This window comes from Aquarana catesbeiana, linkage group LG03 (genome assembly GCF_042186555.1).
Source record: "Aquarana catesbeiana isolate 2022-GZ linkage group LG03, ASM4218655v1, whole genome shotgun sequence".
Taxonomy (NCBI): domain Eukaryota; kingdom Metazoa; phylum Chordata; class Amphibia; order Anura; family Ranidae; genus Aquarana; species Aquarana catesbeiana.
In genome coordinates this window covers 126,118,092-126,136,138 of record NC_133326.1, presented here as the reverse complement: position 1 = coordinate 126,136,138, position 18,047 = coordinate 126,118,092, and the positions used below count along the sequence as shown (strand labels likewise).

General features: G+C 41.3%; 1 protein-coding gene across 2 annotated transcripts in view; it reads right to left on the bottom strand.

Annotated features, from left to right (window-relative positions):
• The window catches only part of LOC141131650 (mucosa-associated lymphoid tissue lymphoma translocation protein 1 homolog), an 85,893-nt gene that overhangs the window by 33,278 nt on the left and 34,568 nt on the right, over positions 1–18,047 (bottom strand). For both annotated transcript variants that reach the window (XM_073619181.1, XM_073619182.1), the window contains exons 8-10: positions 8,214–8,240; positions 6,531–6,734; positions 912–1,089 (exon numbers count right to left, since the gene is read on the bottom strand). In XM_073619181.1, the coding sequence (XP_073475282.1) occupies positions 912–1,089; positions 6,531–6,734; positions 8,214–8,240 (409 nt within the window). The remainder of the gene's footprint in view (positions 1–911; positions 1,090–6,530; positions 6,735–8,213; positions 8,241–18,047) is intronic.

Genomic DNA, 18,047 nt, shown 5'->3' with positions numbered 1-18,047 from the left:
AGGTAAATTCATTGTTTTTTCCAAATCAAATGCAAGTACAAACATATTATTTGCTATATAACAATGTGCCTTTGTATCAGTGTGTTCAAATACTTGAAGGCTGCAAACTATTGCAAATTCCAATTTGCATCCTATTCGCATGTCAGGAGATTGCGACCGGCTGTCTATGGAGCTGGTTCAAACATCTCCAGAGCGGCTCCGGTGCGAACTGAACAGGAGTCCTGTGCGTCTTCTGGTCCATTTCAGGTCTGAATTCAGCCAAAAATTCGGACTGGAAACAGTGAATGGGGACGCACTGGACCCCTGCTGTGAGCTGCTCCGTGCTGCAGTGTGAACCCAGCCTAAAGGTGACCCTGTTTCTAAGGCGATAGCACGTGAAGCTTGGATGTAAGCAGTGTGTTGGACAGAAGAACACACAGTGTGGAGAACACTTATTAGATAAAGCACAGGGAAAATAGAGTGCTGAGAGCAGGAGATATATGGACCTTGTTTGAATGATATTTTACACTTTTGGGTTCACCTTAAAGAGACAATGCATGTTTTGTAGATTTTTGTCTGATGTAGAATAGATATATTTATATAGAGCTGCACCCAATTGTGTTTTGTCATTAATGAATATTGAGCATTGTGATTCATATTGATTAGATATTACTATGTGTTTGACATAGTAAATAGATTAAACAGAATATCTGTGTTTTAACGTATATCTGTTGAATGTATAGATCAAAAGAGGCAGTGCAACATGTTTTTACTGATACCCGATTTCTTGTATTTACTTAGTAATTATTCATACATGGTGCTGGCTGCAGTAATTATTTGTGGAGGAGGAGTGCAAACGATTTTGATACATTGATGTTATTCAATGTATGGTTTTAAGTACATAGGTTCCCCTTAAGTGAAAACACACATACCACTTCCTGCAGGTATCTAGGAGAACCACATTCAAGGCAGTCCTTCTTTCTTGCATCTTCTGCAGTATTCTTTGTACGCTGATGCAATTTTCAGGCCTGTATGGTTGGGGAGCATCAATGGGGACCATGTAGTTCCTCCCAGAACGTTCATATCCATGACCAGCATAATAAAATAGCCCTAAGTGTGCAAGAAAACAAAAAACAATTTAGGTACATGGTAGAGTGATAAAAGTTATGGGTGTATAATTGTATGCATCTTATCCTATGTTGTATTGTAGAAAAGCCATTGTTTAAGACATAGATATACATTTTTTATGTAACCCAACTTTTTTTTTTTATACTGCACTAACATACATAATAATTTATGTTCATTATTTTTGTGGAATAAAGATCACCCTAATTATATATTACAGGTAGTTATATAGCACCATTCATTTACACAGCAATTTACATATTTATTGCACATTCACTTCAGTCCCTGCCCTCAAGTCGATTATAAACCAAGGTCCCTAACTGCCTACTAGGGCCAATTTAGACCGGAGATAATTAACCTACCAGCATGTCTTTGGAGTGTGGGAGGAAACCCACAAGGATTCAAACTGACCCTAGTGCTGCCATGTGGAAGTGGTAAGCCAATGCTGCTTTTTTTATACTGCTCTAAATTACATAAAACTGTATGTTTATTATTTTTGAGCAACAAAGATCACCCTGAAATGGGTAATTTGCACATAACATAAATGATCGTTTCTATTTATTTTATCACTGAATTTCTTTAACAATGTCAGGCACATTTCTACAGTCTTAGATAGCACAGTGGCCAAGTGGTTGACAATCCTACCTAGCAGCACTAGGGTTGACAGTTTAAACCCCAAGCACACTACTACCTGCTTGGAGTCTGCATGTTCTCTCTGTGCCAGTGTGGGTACGTTGATTCCTCCCACACTACAAAGACATGCTGGTAGGTTAATTGGCTCCTTTCTAAAATGGCCCTAGAATGTGTATTAATGAATGCAAGTAAGGGGCCTTAGATTGTAAGCTCCTTGAGGGCAGGGACTGATGTGAATGTAGTATATATATATATATATATATATATATACACACAGTATCTCACAAAAGTGAGTCCACCCCCCACATTTTTGTAAATATTTTATTATATGTTTTCATGTGCCAAAACTGAAGAAATTACACTTTGCTACAATGTAAAGTAGTGAATGTACAGCTTGTATAACAGTGTAAATTTGCTGTCCCCTCAAAATAACTTAATACACAGCCATTAATGTCTAAACTGCTGGCAACAAAAGTGAGTACACCCCTAAGTGAAAATATCCAAATTTGGCTCAATTAGCCATTTTCCCTCCCCGATGTCGTGTGACTCGTTAGTGTTACAAGGTCTCAGGTGTAAATGGGAAGCAGGTGCATTAAATTTGGTGTTATTGCTCTCACTCTCTCATACTGGTCACTGGAAGTTCAGCATGGCACCTCATGGCAAAGAACTCTCAGAGGATCTGAAAAAAAGAATTGTTGCTCTACATAAAGATGGCCTAGGCTATAAGATGATTTTCAAGACCTTGCTACTGAGCTGCAGCACGGTGGCCAAGACCATACAGAGGTTTAACAGGACAGGGTCCACTCAGAACAGGCCTCGCCATGGTCGACCAAAGAAGTTGAGTGCACGTGCTGAGCATCATATACAGAGGTTGTCTTTGGGAAATAGACGTATGAGTGCTGTCAGCATTGCTGCAGAGGTTGAAGGGGTGGGGGGTCAGCCTGTCAGTGCTCAGACCATACACCACACACTGCATCAAATTAGTCTGCATGGCTGTCGTCCCAGAAAGAAGCCTCTTCTAAAGATGATGCACAAGAAAGCCTGCAAACAGTTTGCTGAAGACAAGCAGATTGAGGACATGGATTACTGGAACCATGTCCTGTGGTCTAATGAGCCCAAGATAAACTTATTTGGTTCAGGTGGTGTCAAACGTGTGTGGTGGCAACCAGGTGAGGAGTACAAAGACAAGTGTGTCTTGCCTACAGTCAAGCATGGAGGTGGGAGTGTCATGGTCTGAGGCTGCAATGGGGAGCTACAGTTCATTAAGGGAACCATGAATGCCAACATGTACTGTGACATACTGAAGCAGAGCATGATCACCTCCCTCCGGAGACTGGACCGCAGGGCAATATTCCAACATGATAACAGCCCCAAACACACCTGCAAGATGACCACTGCCTTGCTAAAGAAGCTGAGGGTAAAGGGGATGGATGGCCAAGCATGTCTCCAGACCTAAACCCTATTGAACATCTGTGGGCACCTTCAAACGGAAGATGGAGGAGCGCAAAATCTCTAACATCCACCAGCTCTGTGAGTCATCATGGAGGAGTGGAATAGGCTCCAGTGCCAACCTGTGAAGCTCCATGCCCAAGAGGGTTAAGACAGTGCTGGAAAATAATGGTGGTCACACAAAATTTTGACACTTTGGGCACTTTGGACATTTTCACTTAGGGGTGTACTCACTTTTGTTGCCAACAATTTAGGCATTAATGGCTGTGTGTTGAGTTAATTTGAGTTATTTTGAGGGGACAGCAAATTTACACTTATATACAAGCTGTACACTCACTACTTTACATTGTAGCACAGTGTAGTTTCTTCAGTGTTGTCATACGAAAAGATATAATAAAATATTTACAAAAATGTGAGGGGTGTACTCACTTCTGTGAGATACTGTATATATATATACACAGTGAAAAGTATTCACTGTATATATATATATACAATATATATATATATATACAGTACACAGTACGGAAAGTATTCAGACCCCCCTTAAAGTTTTCACTCTTTGTTATTTTGCAGCCATTTGCTAAAATCATTTAAGTTCATTTTTTTTTCCTCATTAATGTACACACTGCCCCCCATATTGACAGAAAAACACAGAATTGTTGACATTTTTGCAGATTTATTAAAAAAGAAAAAACTGAAATATCACATGGTCCTAAGTATTCAGACCCTTTTGCTCAGTATTTAGTAGAAGCACCCTTTTGATCTAATACAGCCATACATTTTTGGGAAAGATGCAACAAGTTTTTCACACCTGGATTTGGGGATCCTCTGCCATTCCTCCTTGCAGATCCTCTCCAGTTCTGCCAGGTTGGATGGTAAACATTGGTGGACAGCCATTTTTAGGTCTCTTCAGAGATGCTCAATTGGGTTTAAGTCAGGGCTCTGGCTGGGCCATTCAAGAACAGTCATGGAGTTGTTGTGAAGCCACTCCTTTGTTATTTTAGCTGTGTGCTTAGGGTCATTGTCTTGTTTGAAGGTAAACCTTCAGCCCAGTCTGAGGTCCTGAGCACTCTGGAGAAGGTTTTCGTCCGGGATATTCCTGTACTTGGCCGCATTCATCTTTCCCTCGATTGCAACCAGTCGTCCTGTCCCTGCAGCTGAAAAACACCCCCACAGCATGATGCTGCCACCACCATGCTTCACTTTTGGGACTGTATTGGGCAGGTGATGAGCAGTGCCGGATTTTCTCCACACATACCGCTTAGAATTAAGGCCAAAAAGTTCTATCTAGGTCTCATCAGACCAAAGAATCTTATTTCTCACCATTCAGGAGTCCTTCAGGTGTTTTTTTAGCAAACTCCATGCGGCCTTTCATGTGTCTTACACTGAGGAGAGGCTTCCGTCGGGCCACTCTGCCATAAATCCCCGACAAATGGAGGGCTGCAGTGATGGTTGACTTTCTACAACTTTCTCCCATCTCCCGACTTCATCTCTGAAGCTCTGCCACAGTGATCATTTGGTTCTTCTTTACCTCTCTCACCAAGGCTCTTCTGCCCCGATAGCTCAGTTTGGCCGGACGGCCAGCTCTAGGAAGGGTTCTGGTCGTCCCAAACGTCTTCCATTTAAGGATTATGGAGGCCACTGTGCTCTTAGGAACCTTAAGTGCAGCAGAAATTTTTTGTAACCTTGGCCAGATCTGTGCCTTGCCATAATTCTGTCTCTGAGCTCTTCAGGCAGTTCCTTTGACCTCGTGATTCTCATTTGCTTTGACATGCACTGTGAGCTGTAAGGTCTTATATAGACAGGTGTGTGACTTTCCTAATCAAGTCCAGTCAGTATAATCAAACACAGCTGGACTCAAATGAAGGTGTAGAACCATCTCAAGGATGATCAGAAGAAATGGACAGCACCTGAGTTAAATATATGAGTGTCACAGCAAAGGGTCTGAATACTTAGGACCATGTGATATTTTAGTTTTTCTTTTTTAATAAATCTGCAAAAATGTTAACAATTCTGTGTTTTTCTGTCAATATGGGGTGCTGTGTGTACATTAATGAGGAAAAAAAAAAATGAACTTAAATGATTTTAGCAAATGGCTGCAATATAACAGAGTGAAAAATTTAAGGGGGTCTGAATACTTTCCGTCCCCACTGTATATATGTATATATATATATATATATATATATATATATATATATATATATACTTTAATTGATGGTGCTATATAAGTACCTAAGTACCTGTAATAAATAAATATATTTAGTTCAGCTTTAGATTGCCTTTAGGCTCAATTTACAAAGGTAAAACACCAGGACAATGATTCTTCTTTTGAAAATGTGAGTTATATTCAGCTAGTGGTATGCTTTTAATTGAGATTCAAAGTATAACTCAATTTTTTTGTTTTCTTCTTACCCCCTCCTGTTTTGTAAAAAAAAAAAAAAAAGAAAAAAAAAGCTTTGCCAAATTGTACTTATTCTCTCCATGCTACATTGCTGTCCCCAGCTTTCTCCACCATCCAGTGTCAGCACTTCTCTTCAGGCAAGCTCTCTAGCCAGTCTCCTGTGTGCACAGCCTGTTGTTTTCAAGCCCCCTAGGGGGGTGCATAATTACACAGGCTGGTCTCACAGTACTCCAGGACTAAGTGGCACTTACATGCCATTAAGTGAGTGCCACTCAGTCCTGGAAGACTGCCTGTCGCCACTGGAGGAAAAAGAAGGAAGAAGAGTATTGCATTGTTTAGGTTTTATTTTTATTAAAAAGACAGTGGAGGGATAGGTGGCGGCAGCAGATGGATAGAAGGCTGGAGTTCCACTTTAAAAACAGTGGCATAGTTGAAAATGAAGATACTTCTGGTTTTGTCAAAACTTTTTACTACACAGATTGTGATCAGCATGCATTATTCAGTCCAGCAACTGCATCAGAAGTGCTTCATTACTTTTATTTTGGCAAAGACTATATTTTCTTCTTTGACTGAATGCTGAAGTTAGAGGTTACATTGCTCACCATGAAAAGTATATGCACCTAAAACAGGTCAAACATTCCTTTTAAGCCCAAGCTGGTTACAAAGCACAGTTCCTTGACCTTCACAAGGTCATTTAGGGCTGTCTGTGGCTGTCTGTGGGTATTATTAGCGGGTGATGCAAACGTTCCTGGAAGGGAGATATATATCTACACCAGCAACAGGCCAGGGAGCAGCACAAGCCAAGGTATCAGCAATACTTTAAAACCAAGTCTCCCAAAAGGAAACTAATTTAGTTCATAAACATCATTACAGGCTACAATATGTATTACTTTTCCTAAATAGTTTCCTTAGCAAGATCACTTTCATTTTTCTATAGACTCACCATACATCCCTCTGTCCAGGAGCTGTAGAAACTGATGGACTGCTGTTATCATTTCTTCCCGAGTCAAGTCTACAAGTGAGATTACACAGAAGCCCAATTTTCTGAGGAGTGCAGACAGCTCACATACATCAACCATAGGGGCCAAGAGATTGGGATGTCTGATGTAACTATTATTACCAATCAGCAAAGCAACTTTCCCAGCCGCTGTCAAGAAAAAAAAAATGCCTAAATTAAAAAAATTTGAATAAAAAAATATTTAAATTTGTAGCTGCCATATGAAATATGCTTACTGTATTTTAATCTTTGCATTATTATGATTCCCATATACAGTACAAGCCCAATCCTTCAGTACTTGGCTTGGAAAAAATAAAACTATAGCCTATTATTCCCCTTGGTAGCAAGGAAATCAGCGATAGTGCCATAACCAATAGACAAAGTGAAAGGCACACAATCCAGCTAAAATACTCTAATGCCCAGATATCTGGCCTATTATCTCGGGTCTCATAGAAAAGTGCAGGTGAGTCTTAAATAATCTTCTTTCTATTTCAGTAACACTTATTATATTTCACCATTATTATGGAGTGCACGTAGTTATCAAATGGTGGGTTTGGATATGGATTTAATTTTGGTGGGTACATGCACAAACATCCTTTTTGGTAGCAGTCCTTTTTAGTTAGCACACTTCAGTTCACTGCAGCAATCACACACCATATAGCACCTTCATTTAGTCACTGGTATAGGTTCACCTTATCAACATTTCATTCATCTCACAGGGTCTCATTTACATATCCTTGCAGAGCAGTGTGGGTTGTCAAGCACACACAAGATTCACATGGTTGTGATATGGTCGCCTGGTCTTCACCTGGCTGCTGTCCCCGGTTTGGATTGGATTCCTCACCTCAGCCCCGGGGGAGATCATCATCCCTGTCCCCTGTCTTCCCTTTGATATAGGTTGGGAGTAGCTATTGAACCATTATGTAAGTTATAGACCCCCCTTTTTTTGAGAGATGGTTCTTTTTTTTAAAGGGTATCCTATATTTATAGATATATTATTGATTTAATTTCAGAGCACTTTACTCCTGATGAGTGGCATAAGCTATGAAACGTGCGTCGAGTACACTTTGAACTGATGCCCAGACAAATTTGGCTCACTAAGAGCAATTGCTTATGTTTATTATTAATGGATGAATGATCTAGGAAATTGTACTGCTAATCTTGTTGTAATTTACTTTGTATAATAATTGTATGTGTATACAAGTGAACCTTTATTTACAGTATATCATGTCTTTTACCAAAGATTACTGATACTTTTTAACTTGTTTTGAAATAATAAACAATTTAACGATCAATATAAACTAGATATTTATTCAGTGACATGCCTCATATAAAGTCCAATTCTTTCCTCTTTCTTTTTTTTCTTTGGTGGATGAACCCCAAATTGACTATGCCTAAACACAATTTTTATCAAAAGCAATTTGTTCATGACTGTTCTGCAAGCAAAGCAGATGCTAGCCATCGGCCACCACCATATACTATATGTTGTCTGTTTCCCAGCCCAAGTACTGGATGTTCAAACCTGTCACACCTTAGTGGTTCAATCAGAAAGGGATCTAATTCCTTGGTGCTTGGGATGAATGCTAAGATAACCCCACATAATGGCAAATTATCTGATAAAACACTCACCAAAGTATCTTTCGGATGGTTTTGTACCTGCAAAGTGAAAAATAGAAATAATATATGAAGATCACTTGACACACCAACTGAAAATCTGCAAATATATTTAGTAGCCCATCACTGTTCCACAAATAAGGATAATTCTTAAGCAAACCTAATCTGAGAAAATAAATACAGTAGCTCTCCATTTGACAAATACTTATCGGTCTGTTTTGTTGATCCAAAGGCTTCAATACCGTCTGAGTCCCTGCCCAGAACTACTACTAATCTACTGTTTCTATAACTAGTAAAGTCAGCTGAGATCAAATGGTGTTTCATTAAGTGGGGTTAGGTTTCCCCCATCATGCATTTTCTACTTTATTTCACTAAAACAACCCATTCAGCTTGCAAAGTAAAATCACTTTACAATACAATTCTGACCCAAACCTTTTTTTTCCCCTCCTGTTCTCCACCTGTAGAGAACTCTTCAGACATGTTTTGCCCTTTTTAGAGCTTAAGCGTAGAGACCTCTGCAATGAAGCTCCATAAGGGGGAGACGCATCGGTGTGCAAACGGTCACCATTTTGTTGTAGTCTACTGGAGCATGACAAGCTGATTCTGTCTATCTTGCACCAGTCTTTTCACTTGCTGATCTGACTGACACAGGTTTGGAGGGGCACATTCGAGTGGTATTACATAGTTACATAGTTACATAGTAGGTGAGGTTGAAAAAAGACACAAGTCCATCAAGTCCAACCTATGTGTGTGATTATGTGTCAGTATTACATTACATATCCCTGTATATTGCGGTCATTCAGGTGATTATCTAATAGTTTCTTGAAGCTATCAATGCTCCCCGCTGAGACCACCGCCTGTGGAAGGGAATTCCACATCCTTGCCGCTCTTACAGTAAAGAACCCTCTACGTAGTTTAAGGTTAAACCTCTTTTCTTCTAATTGTAATGAGTGGCCACGAGTCTTATTAAACTCTCTTCTGCGAAAAAGTTTTATCCCTATTGTGGGGTCACCAGTACAGTATTTGTAAATTGAAACCATATCCCCTCTCAAGCGTCTCTTCTCCAGAGAGAATAAGTTCAGTGCTCGCAACCTTTCCTCATAACTAAGATCCTCCAGACCCTTTATTAGCTTTGTTGCCCTTCTTTGTACTCGCTCCATTTCCAGTACGTCCCTCCTGAGGACTGGTGCCCAGAACTGGACAGCATACTCCAGGTGCGGGCGGACCAGAGTCTTGTAGAGCGGGAGAATTATTGTTTTATCTCTGAAGTTGATCCCCCTTTTAATGCATGCCAATATTCTGTTTGCTTTATTAGCAGCAGCTTGGCATTGCATGCCATTGCTGAGCCTATCATCCACTAGGACCCCCAGGTCCTTTTCCATCCTAGATTCCCCCAGAGGTTCTCCCCCCAGTGTATAGATTGCATTCATATTTTTGCCACCCAAATGCATTATTTTACATTTTTCTACATTGAACCTCATTTGCCATGTAGTCGCCCACCCCATTAATTTGTTCAGGTCTTTTTGCAAGATTTCCACATCCTGCGGAGAAGTTATTGCCCTGCTTAGCTTAGTATCGTCTGCAAATACAGAGATTGAACTGTTTATCCCATCCTCCAGGTCGTTTATGAACAAGTTAAATAGGATTGGTCCCAGCACAGAACCCTGGGGAACCCCACTACCCACCCCTGACCATTCTGAGTACTCCCCATTTATCACCGCCCTCTGAACACGCCCTTGTAGCCAGGTTTCAATCCATGTACTCACCCTATGGTCCATGCCAACGCACCTTATTTTGTTCAGTAAACGTTTATGGGGAACTGTGTCAAATGCTTTTGCAAAATCCAGATACACCACGTCTACGGGCCTTCCTTTATCTAGATGGCAACTCACCTCCTCATAGAAGGTTAATAGATTGGTTTGGCAAGAACGATTCTTCATGAATCCATGCTGATTACTGCTAATGATATCATTCTTATTACTAAAATCTTGTATATAGTCCCTTATCATCCCCTCCAAGAGCTTACATACTATTGATGTTAGGCTAACTGGTCTGTAATTCCCAGGGATGTTTTTTGGGCCCTTTTTAAATATTGGTGCTACATTGGCTTTTCTCCAATCAGCTGGTACCATTCCAGTCAATAGACTGTCTGTAAAAATTAGGAACAACGGTCTGGCAATCACCTGACTGAGTTCCCTAAGTACCCTCGGATGCAAGCCATCTGGTCCCGGTGATTTATTAATGTTAAGTTTCTCAAGTCTAATTTTAATTCCGTCCTCTGTTAACCATGTAGGTGCTTCCTGTGTTGTGTCATGAGGATAAACACTGCAGTTTTGGTTACTGAAGCCCCCCGATTCACTCGTGAAGACTGAGGAGAAGAATAAATTCAATACCTTTGCCATCTCCCCATCCTTTGTAACCAGATGTCCTTCCTCATTCTTTATGGGGCCAATATGGTCTGTCCTCCCTTTTTTACTGTTTACATACTTAAAGAATTTCTTGGGATTTTTTTTGCTCTCCCCCGCTATGTGTCTTTCATGTTCTATCTTAGCCATCCTAATTGCACCCTTACATTTCTTATTGCATTGTTTATAAATTCTGAATGCTGTGGATGATCCCTCAACCTTGTATTTTTTGAAGGCCTTCTCCTTTGCTTTTATATGCATTTTTACATTGGAGTTAAGCCATCCAGGATGTTTGTTCGCTCTTTTAAATTTATTACCCAATGGGATACATTGGCTAATGCCCTTATTTAATATGCTCTTAAAGCAAACCCATCTCTCCTCCGTATTCTTTGTTCCTAATATTTTATCCCAATTTATGCCTTTTAGCAAGGTTTGTAGTTTAGGGAAGTTGGCTCTTTTGAAATTCAGTGTCTTTGTGTTCCCTTCATGTCTCCTATTTGTGTGATTTATACTGAAACTAATTGACCTGTGATCGCTGTTACCTAAATTGCCCCGTATTTCCACATCTGTTATCAGGTCTGTATTGTTGGTAATCAGTAGATCTAGTAATGTTTTATTTCTAGTTGGTGCGTCTACCATCTGACCCATAAAATTGTTCTGCAAGACACTAAGGAACTGGCGAGCCTTAAATGAATGCGCAGTTCCCTCCGCCCAGTCTATGTCTGGATAATTAAAATCCCCCATTATGATAACACTTCCCATCCTTGCTGCTGATCCAATTTGTGATAGGAGATCCGTCTCCACTTCCTCCCTCAGGTTAGGGGGCCTATAGCATACTCCCAGTATTATTTTCCCCTTAGCTTCATCCCTTTGGAGCTCTACCCATAAAGATTCCACCTCCTCCCTAGCCCCCTCAGTGATGTCATCTCTCACATTCACTTGTACATTATTCTTGATATATAGGCATACCCCTCCCCCTTTTTTACCCTCTCTATCCTTGCGGTATAGGGTATACCCTTGAATGTTTGCCAGCCAATCATGAGAGCTGTTAAACCAGGTCTCTGAAATTCCCACAAAATCCAAATCCTCCTTGTACAACAGTATCTCTAGTTCACCCATCTTGTCCGCCAGGCTCCTGGCATTGGTGAACATGCCACATAGTTTAGACCGGTCGCATATTGTCCTCGTATTGGGTGTTTCAAGATTGCAACTTGGACTTGCTACTATACTCACCTTGTGTTTTTGTGCTTTGGTTAACCTACCACTAATGCCCCCAATACTACCCTCTGAAATATCTTCCGCGCTGGCTATCACTGTCTCTGGACCCTCCCCCCCATCGCCTAGTTTAAAAACCCCTCTAACTTTTTGGCCATCTTCATTCCCAGCAGATCTGCACCCTCCTCATTTAGGTGCAGTCCGTCCCTTCTATAGTACTGGAGAAGTCGGCCCAGTCCTCCAGGAACCCAAACCCCTCCTTACTACACCAGCTCTTCAGCCACTTGTTTACTTCCCTAATCTCCCTCTGCCTTTCTGGTGTGGCTCGATGTACCGGTAGTATTCCTGAGAACACTACCTTGGAGGTCCTTTTCCTCAATTTAGCTCCTAAGTCCCTAAAATCGTTCTTTAGGACACTCCATCTGCCTCTGACTTTGTCATTGGTGCCAACGTGCACCATGACAGCCGGGTCTTCCCCAGCCCCTCCCAGTAATCTGTCCACAAGATCCGTGATGTGCCGAACCCGAGCGCCCGGTAGACAACATACTGTTCGGCGCTTCAGGTCTTGGTTACAGATTGCCCTCTCTGTCCTTCTATGAATTGAGTCCCCTACCACCAGAATCTGTCTTTCCTTTCCCTTTGCTGCCCCCCCACTCTCACTGGAGGAGTTCTTCCCCTGGCAGCTAGGAGAGTCCCTCATCTCCAGCAGTGCTGGTCCCTGACTGGTTACACCAATGTCACTCAATGGAGCGTACTTATTGGGATGCTCCAGTCCTGGATCGGCCTCCCTGGCACTTCCCCCTCTACCCCTCCTGACTGTCACCCATCTACACTTTGCTAGTGCCTGCACCTCTTTGTCTCCACCCGCCTCTGTGCTGGCCCCTGCCGGCACCTGCCGTGTACGTTCCTGGCTCACCTTTAGTATGGAGGGACTTCTCAGTGCTGACAGTTGGTATTATTTTCATTGTTTTGGGCCGCATATGTCTATCTGTCTAATTGGCTCTTCAGCTTCCAATTGGGGAGAGTCACCCCTACCTTCTGTCCAAGTAAAAGTGAGAGGAATGCTTAGTATGCTTCAAAAATGGTTACCTAAATACTAGTTTAAAACTATAGATAGATATTTTGTTATGTGAGATAATCTAGAAAAGAGGCTAATCTAGAAAATAAATTAGAACATTTACAGTGCCCTACTGATGGGAAAGGGTTAGCAGTCCTGAACCCAAGGTTGTATTATATAGCAGAGCAGCTGCAACATTTATCTGGCAGAGCTGTATACTTCCTGCAGGATCTCTGGCCTGTTCCCTTGAAATACATGTACAGTATTGCTAAATTCTTGTTCTCCCCCATCCTGTGTGTACAAGAAATAGGGAACACTATGAAAAGTCTGCTACCCTACACCAACAATAATGCTTACACTATGTTATGGGAGATACAAAAACTGGGCACATTCGAATCCTGAAAAGTATTATAAATCAAATATGTCCATCAAGATTTAGCTTAAAATATCTTGAAGTCCTTTATTACAATTGCAGAGCAAATTCCAAACCTCCAACATTTTGCCAATATTTACAACTTCCATTTAGGGCTGGGTTCACATATATGCGAAAGCCGCATCCAATTCGCATGACAGGAGAGTGTGCCGACTCTCAATGGAGCCGGTTCACACAGCTCTTGGGCGGCCGCGGTCCACACTTGGAAAGGATCCCGTGAGTCTTCCGATTCAGGTGCGCATTCAGGCAAAAATTCAGACCTGATTCGCACCTGAATCGGTGAACAGGGACACACAGGACCCCCTGCTGTGAGCCGTGGCCACAGCATGTATGAACCCAGCCTTAAGCTGAACTCCAGGAAATCAGATAATTTGTAAAATGTGCTGTCTTACTATGAGTTAAGTCCAATGCCATCCAGTGACTAATCTCTTTTATTTACAACTGACAGATGTATGGAATGTCTGGAGTACAGCTATCACTACACTCAACATTGGACAAATCGCTGAAGAACAATAAGATTTTAATGTACAAAATACATTCATAGTTTCAGCAGCTGGAAGATAACTCATTCATTCTATATGGAGTCTATAAAATCCCAGAGTGGCTCTACTGCTTTGAATAAAGGGACGCCACCTCTTGCCCCACATGTCATGTTGATTTGGGTACCCTGCCTGGAAGTCTCCAAAATCTGACTTAGACCTGCTGGATGAGCTTGTCTTTAACAGAGACTTTGAAATACTGTGACTGACTGGGACGCTGAAAGGTATTCATATAAGACTGTGTTGTACTGATGGGAAGATTTACCTGAATCAGAAGACAAAGCCTGTCACTTTGGTGATAAATAAAGCAGTTTTTAAGTTTTTTGAACTGTCTGTCAAGTGCCTGTTTACCACGCTGATCCCAACTCCTGCTTCACATGCTCTACATTTTCCTAACTTTGGTAGCAAATTTTTCTCATTAACCACTTGCCCCCCGCCGTATAGTAAAATGACGGTGGCAGGGTGGCACTCTCGTTCTGGGACAACGTCATATGACGGCGCCCCAGAACTGCCCCTCTTGTGCTAACAGGGGGGCACGCACCGCGCCGATCGTGGCCCCACCTTGTTCCTAGGACACAACATGACCCCGATCTTGGTAAAGAGCAGATGAAGTGGCTCTTTACCCATGTGATCGGCTGTGTCCAATCACAGCCAGTCACATGTAAACAAGGTAGTGCCATTTATCGTCTCTCCTCGGCTCACACTGACAGAGTGTGTGGCAAGGAGAGCCGATCAGCAGAATTTCCTCGCAGGGGAGACCTGTACAGGTAATCAGGACACTGATCATCAGTGCCCTGATTACAGTACCAGCAGTGCCCATCAGTGACACCAATCAGTGCCCATCAGTGATGCCAGTCAGTGCTGCTCTTCAGTGGCCATCAGTGCCTGCTCATCAGTAGTGCACATCAGTGCCACCTATCCGTGCTGCCTATCAGTGCTCATCAGTGTCGCATATTAGTGCCTCCTCATCAGTGCCACCTAATCCGTGCCCTTCAGTGCCGCCTCATCAGTACACATAAGTGCTGCCTCATCAGTGTCCATCAGTGCAGCCTATCAGTGCCGTCTTATCAGTGCACATCAGTGAAAGAGAAAAATTACTTATTTACAGAATTTACTGATAGAAACTAAGAAAAACGTTTTTTCTTTTTTTTCAAAATTTTCGGTCTTTTTTTTTTTTTTTTTTTTTTTTAGCAAAAAAACCAGCAGTGATTAAATACCACCAAAAGAAAGCTCTATTTGTGTGAAAAAATTATAAAAATTTAATTTGAATACAGTGCTGCATGACCGCACAATTGTCCTTTTAAATTGTGACAACGTTGAAAATTGGTCTAGGCATAAAGGGGGTGAAAGTGTCCAGTAGGCAAGCGGTTAATAGGATACACTAGGTTTTTTATAGAACAACCCCATGACTTGTATTTCGGGTTATTTTGAGCTATAAATAGATGATGATTGTCAAACTCCAAAAAAAGCAAAAAAAAAAAAAAAAGCTATACAATGCCCTCTCACTATAACAATGTGGAAAGAGGAAGCCAATTCTAAATTTAATTAATCCAATTCTAGATTGAAAAACATAAGTACCAGAAAAGGGGCTGACATAGAAAAAAAATCTAAGGGAGATTTCATGCAAATGGAAAGCTGTGACCTAATGTGATAGGGCAGGCCCTCTACTTGTGGTTTATCTCGGTTAGGCCTCATGCACACGAGACGCTGTTAAACTCGCGTTCAGAGGCAGTTGGACACTTTTTTCAACTGCCCCTGAACCCATTTAATGTTATCCTATGTGTCCATGTACACAGTCTCGTTTTTTGGCGTTTTTAGGCAGTTGCGTTTAACCTTGTTTTTCCAGAAGCAAAAAAATGGGTTCAGGCGCAAAAGTTTTCCACGTTTCAGATGCCAAACGTGGCTAAACGCGGCTAAACGCCGGTACCGCGTTTAGTTGCGTTTGGGTTTAAAATTTGGCATGCTAACACAGTTGGTCTAGCACTATAACATATCCAAATTTGGGGTTCCTAGCACTAAGTGGCCCTGAGATATGGGGCCCCAAATTCGGGTCACAAAATGTCATTCTCTGCTGCAGAAGTGCTTGATATTTTGCGACCTGAATTTGGGGCCCCATATCTCGGGGCCACTTGGTGCTAGGAACCCCAAATTTGGTGTGCTAACAAAGTTGGACTAACACTATAACATATCTACACTTGGGGTTCCTAGCACTAAGTGGCCCTGAGATATGGGGCCCCAAATTTGGGTCACAAAATGTCATTCTCTGCTGCAGAAGTGCTTGACATTTTGCGACCTGACTTTGGGGCCCCGTATCTCGGGGTTTCTAGCACCAAGTGGCCCCGAGATATGGGGCCCCAAAAATGGGTCACAAAATGTCATTTTCTGCTCTGCAGACGCCTCTAGACGCAAACACGGCTAAACACGGCATGCAAACGCGGCAAAACGGGCGTTTCTAAACGGTCCTGTGTGCATGAGGCCTTACAGTAATTGTATTGCTCTGTATTTTAACAAATAACAAAACAGAGGTCAGGTAACAGGTATTTCTTGAGACATTGAGGCTTATTTACTAAAGTGTGTGAAGATTCATTTCAATTACCTAATCATATGAAAAGAAAATTCTTGTTAACACAATTTATTGTGTGAACATTTCCAAACCCTTTACCTTGCAAAGCACACACATTAGACTAGCGCATTTATGGCTCTAATGGGTTTCTCAATCCAATGATACTGTTCTCCTTGAATTTTCACACTGTCTTTATGGTGGGTGCAACACAATTATGTTATTTCCTTCTTGTTTGTTTTTAACTTAGTTTTCAGTTTTGTAAGCTTTTTATTTCATTCCAAAAAATATCAAAATGTTTTCGATAAAAAATTATCTGATTAAAGGTCCATTCACATAGGCTTTCCGTCATTCTTTTTTCATCTGTCTGTTTTCAGATGAAAAATGGACAACAATTTATTGCTATGGATCCATAACAAGTACAAGCTGGCAACTCGACAGCTTCTTCATTGGAAAACCTTTATTTAGGCATCATAGTAGTAACATAATCCAAAACTGATGCGTTTTGGCCTAAGCCTTCATCATAGCCTTCATTGTGATGCTATGATGAAGGCCTAGGCCAACACGCATCCACATTTTGGGTTATATTACTGCTATAATGCTTTAGTAAAAGTTTTCCAAAGAAGAAGCTGTCGAGTTTCCGGCTTGTACTTGCGTATTTAATTAGCCAGAGCACTGACTACCCTGTACACATACCTGCACTATAAAGCGGGAGAGCTTGGGTGAGTTTTCTCTTGTTAATTTATTCCTATGGGCTTGCAGATGTAAACGAATGAGCATCGGTTTACATCGATTTACATCTGTGTCCATTCAGGCAGCTTCCTTTTCTGTTTAGACGGATGTAAACGGATGTCCTTTGTGTATGTCCAATCCATTTATATCCATTTTTAGGCAAATAACATATTTTTTGTTTACATGTTTGTCACCTATGATTAGTTTCTTCAGCAACTAAAAAAAAACAATGCAAAAATGGATGTAAACTGGGTTAAATTGAAGATGGGTGTGCAAACTGATATAAAGTGAAGCTGGGCCGATCTGGTCCACTTGTCCGTTTTTCAGACGACCCCGATCGGACCACCCATTGTTCTCTATGGGGTGGCGGATGTCGGCAGACGTGTGTCAGCTATTCCCCGCCAGCATCCAATCTGATCCGCTCTGCTAAAAACAGACGTATGCCGTTACGTTCACTATTCATCCGGCAGATCGTATAGAATGGCAATCGAATGGAAACAGACAAGGAGTCCGCTTCCATCCGACCGCCCTATAGAGAACAGCGTGCTGTGTCCGCTCGTATCCGCTTGGACGTGTGAAAGGGGCCTTAACCACTTTACCCCCAGAAGGTTTATCCCCCCTTCCTGACCAGGCCATTTTTTGTGATTCGGCACTGAATTACTTTAACTGACAATTGCGTGGCTGTGCGACGGTATACCCAAATAAAATTGATGTCCTTTTTTTCCCACAAATAGAGCTTTCTTTTAGTGGTATTTGATCAGCTCGGCATTTTTTATTTGATTGATGATTTAAAAAAAAAAAAATATATATATATATATATATATATATATATATATATATATATTATATATATATATATATATATATATATATATATATATATATATATATTTTTTTTTTTTTTTTTT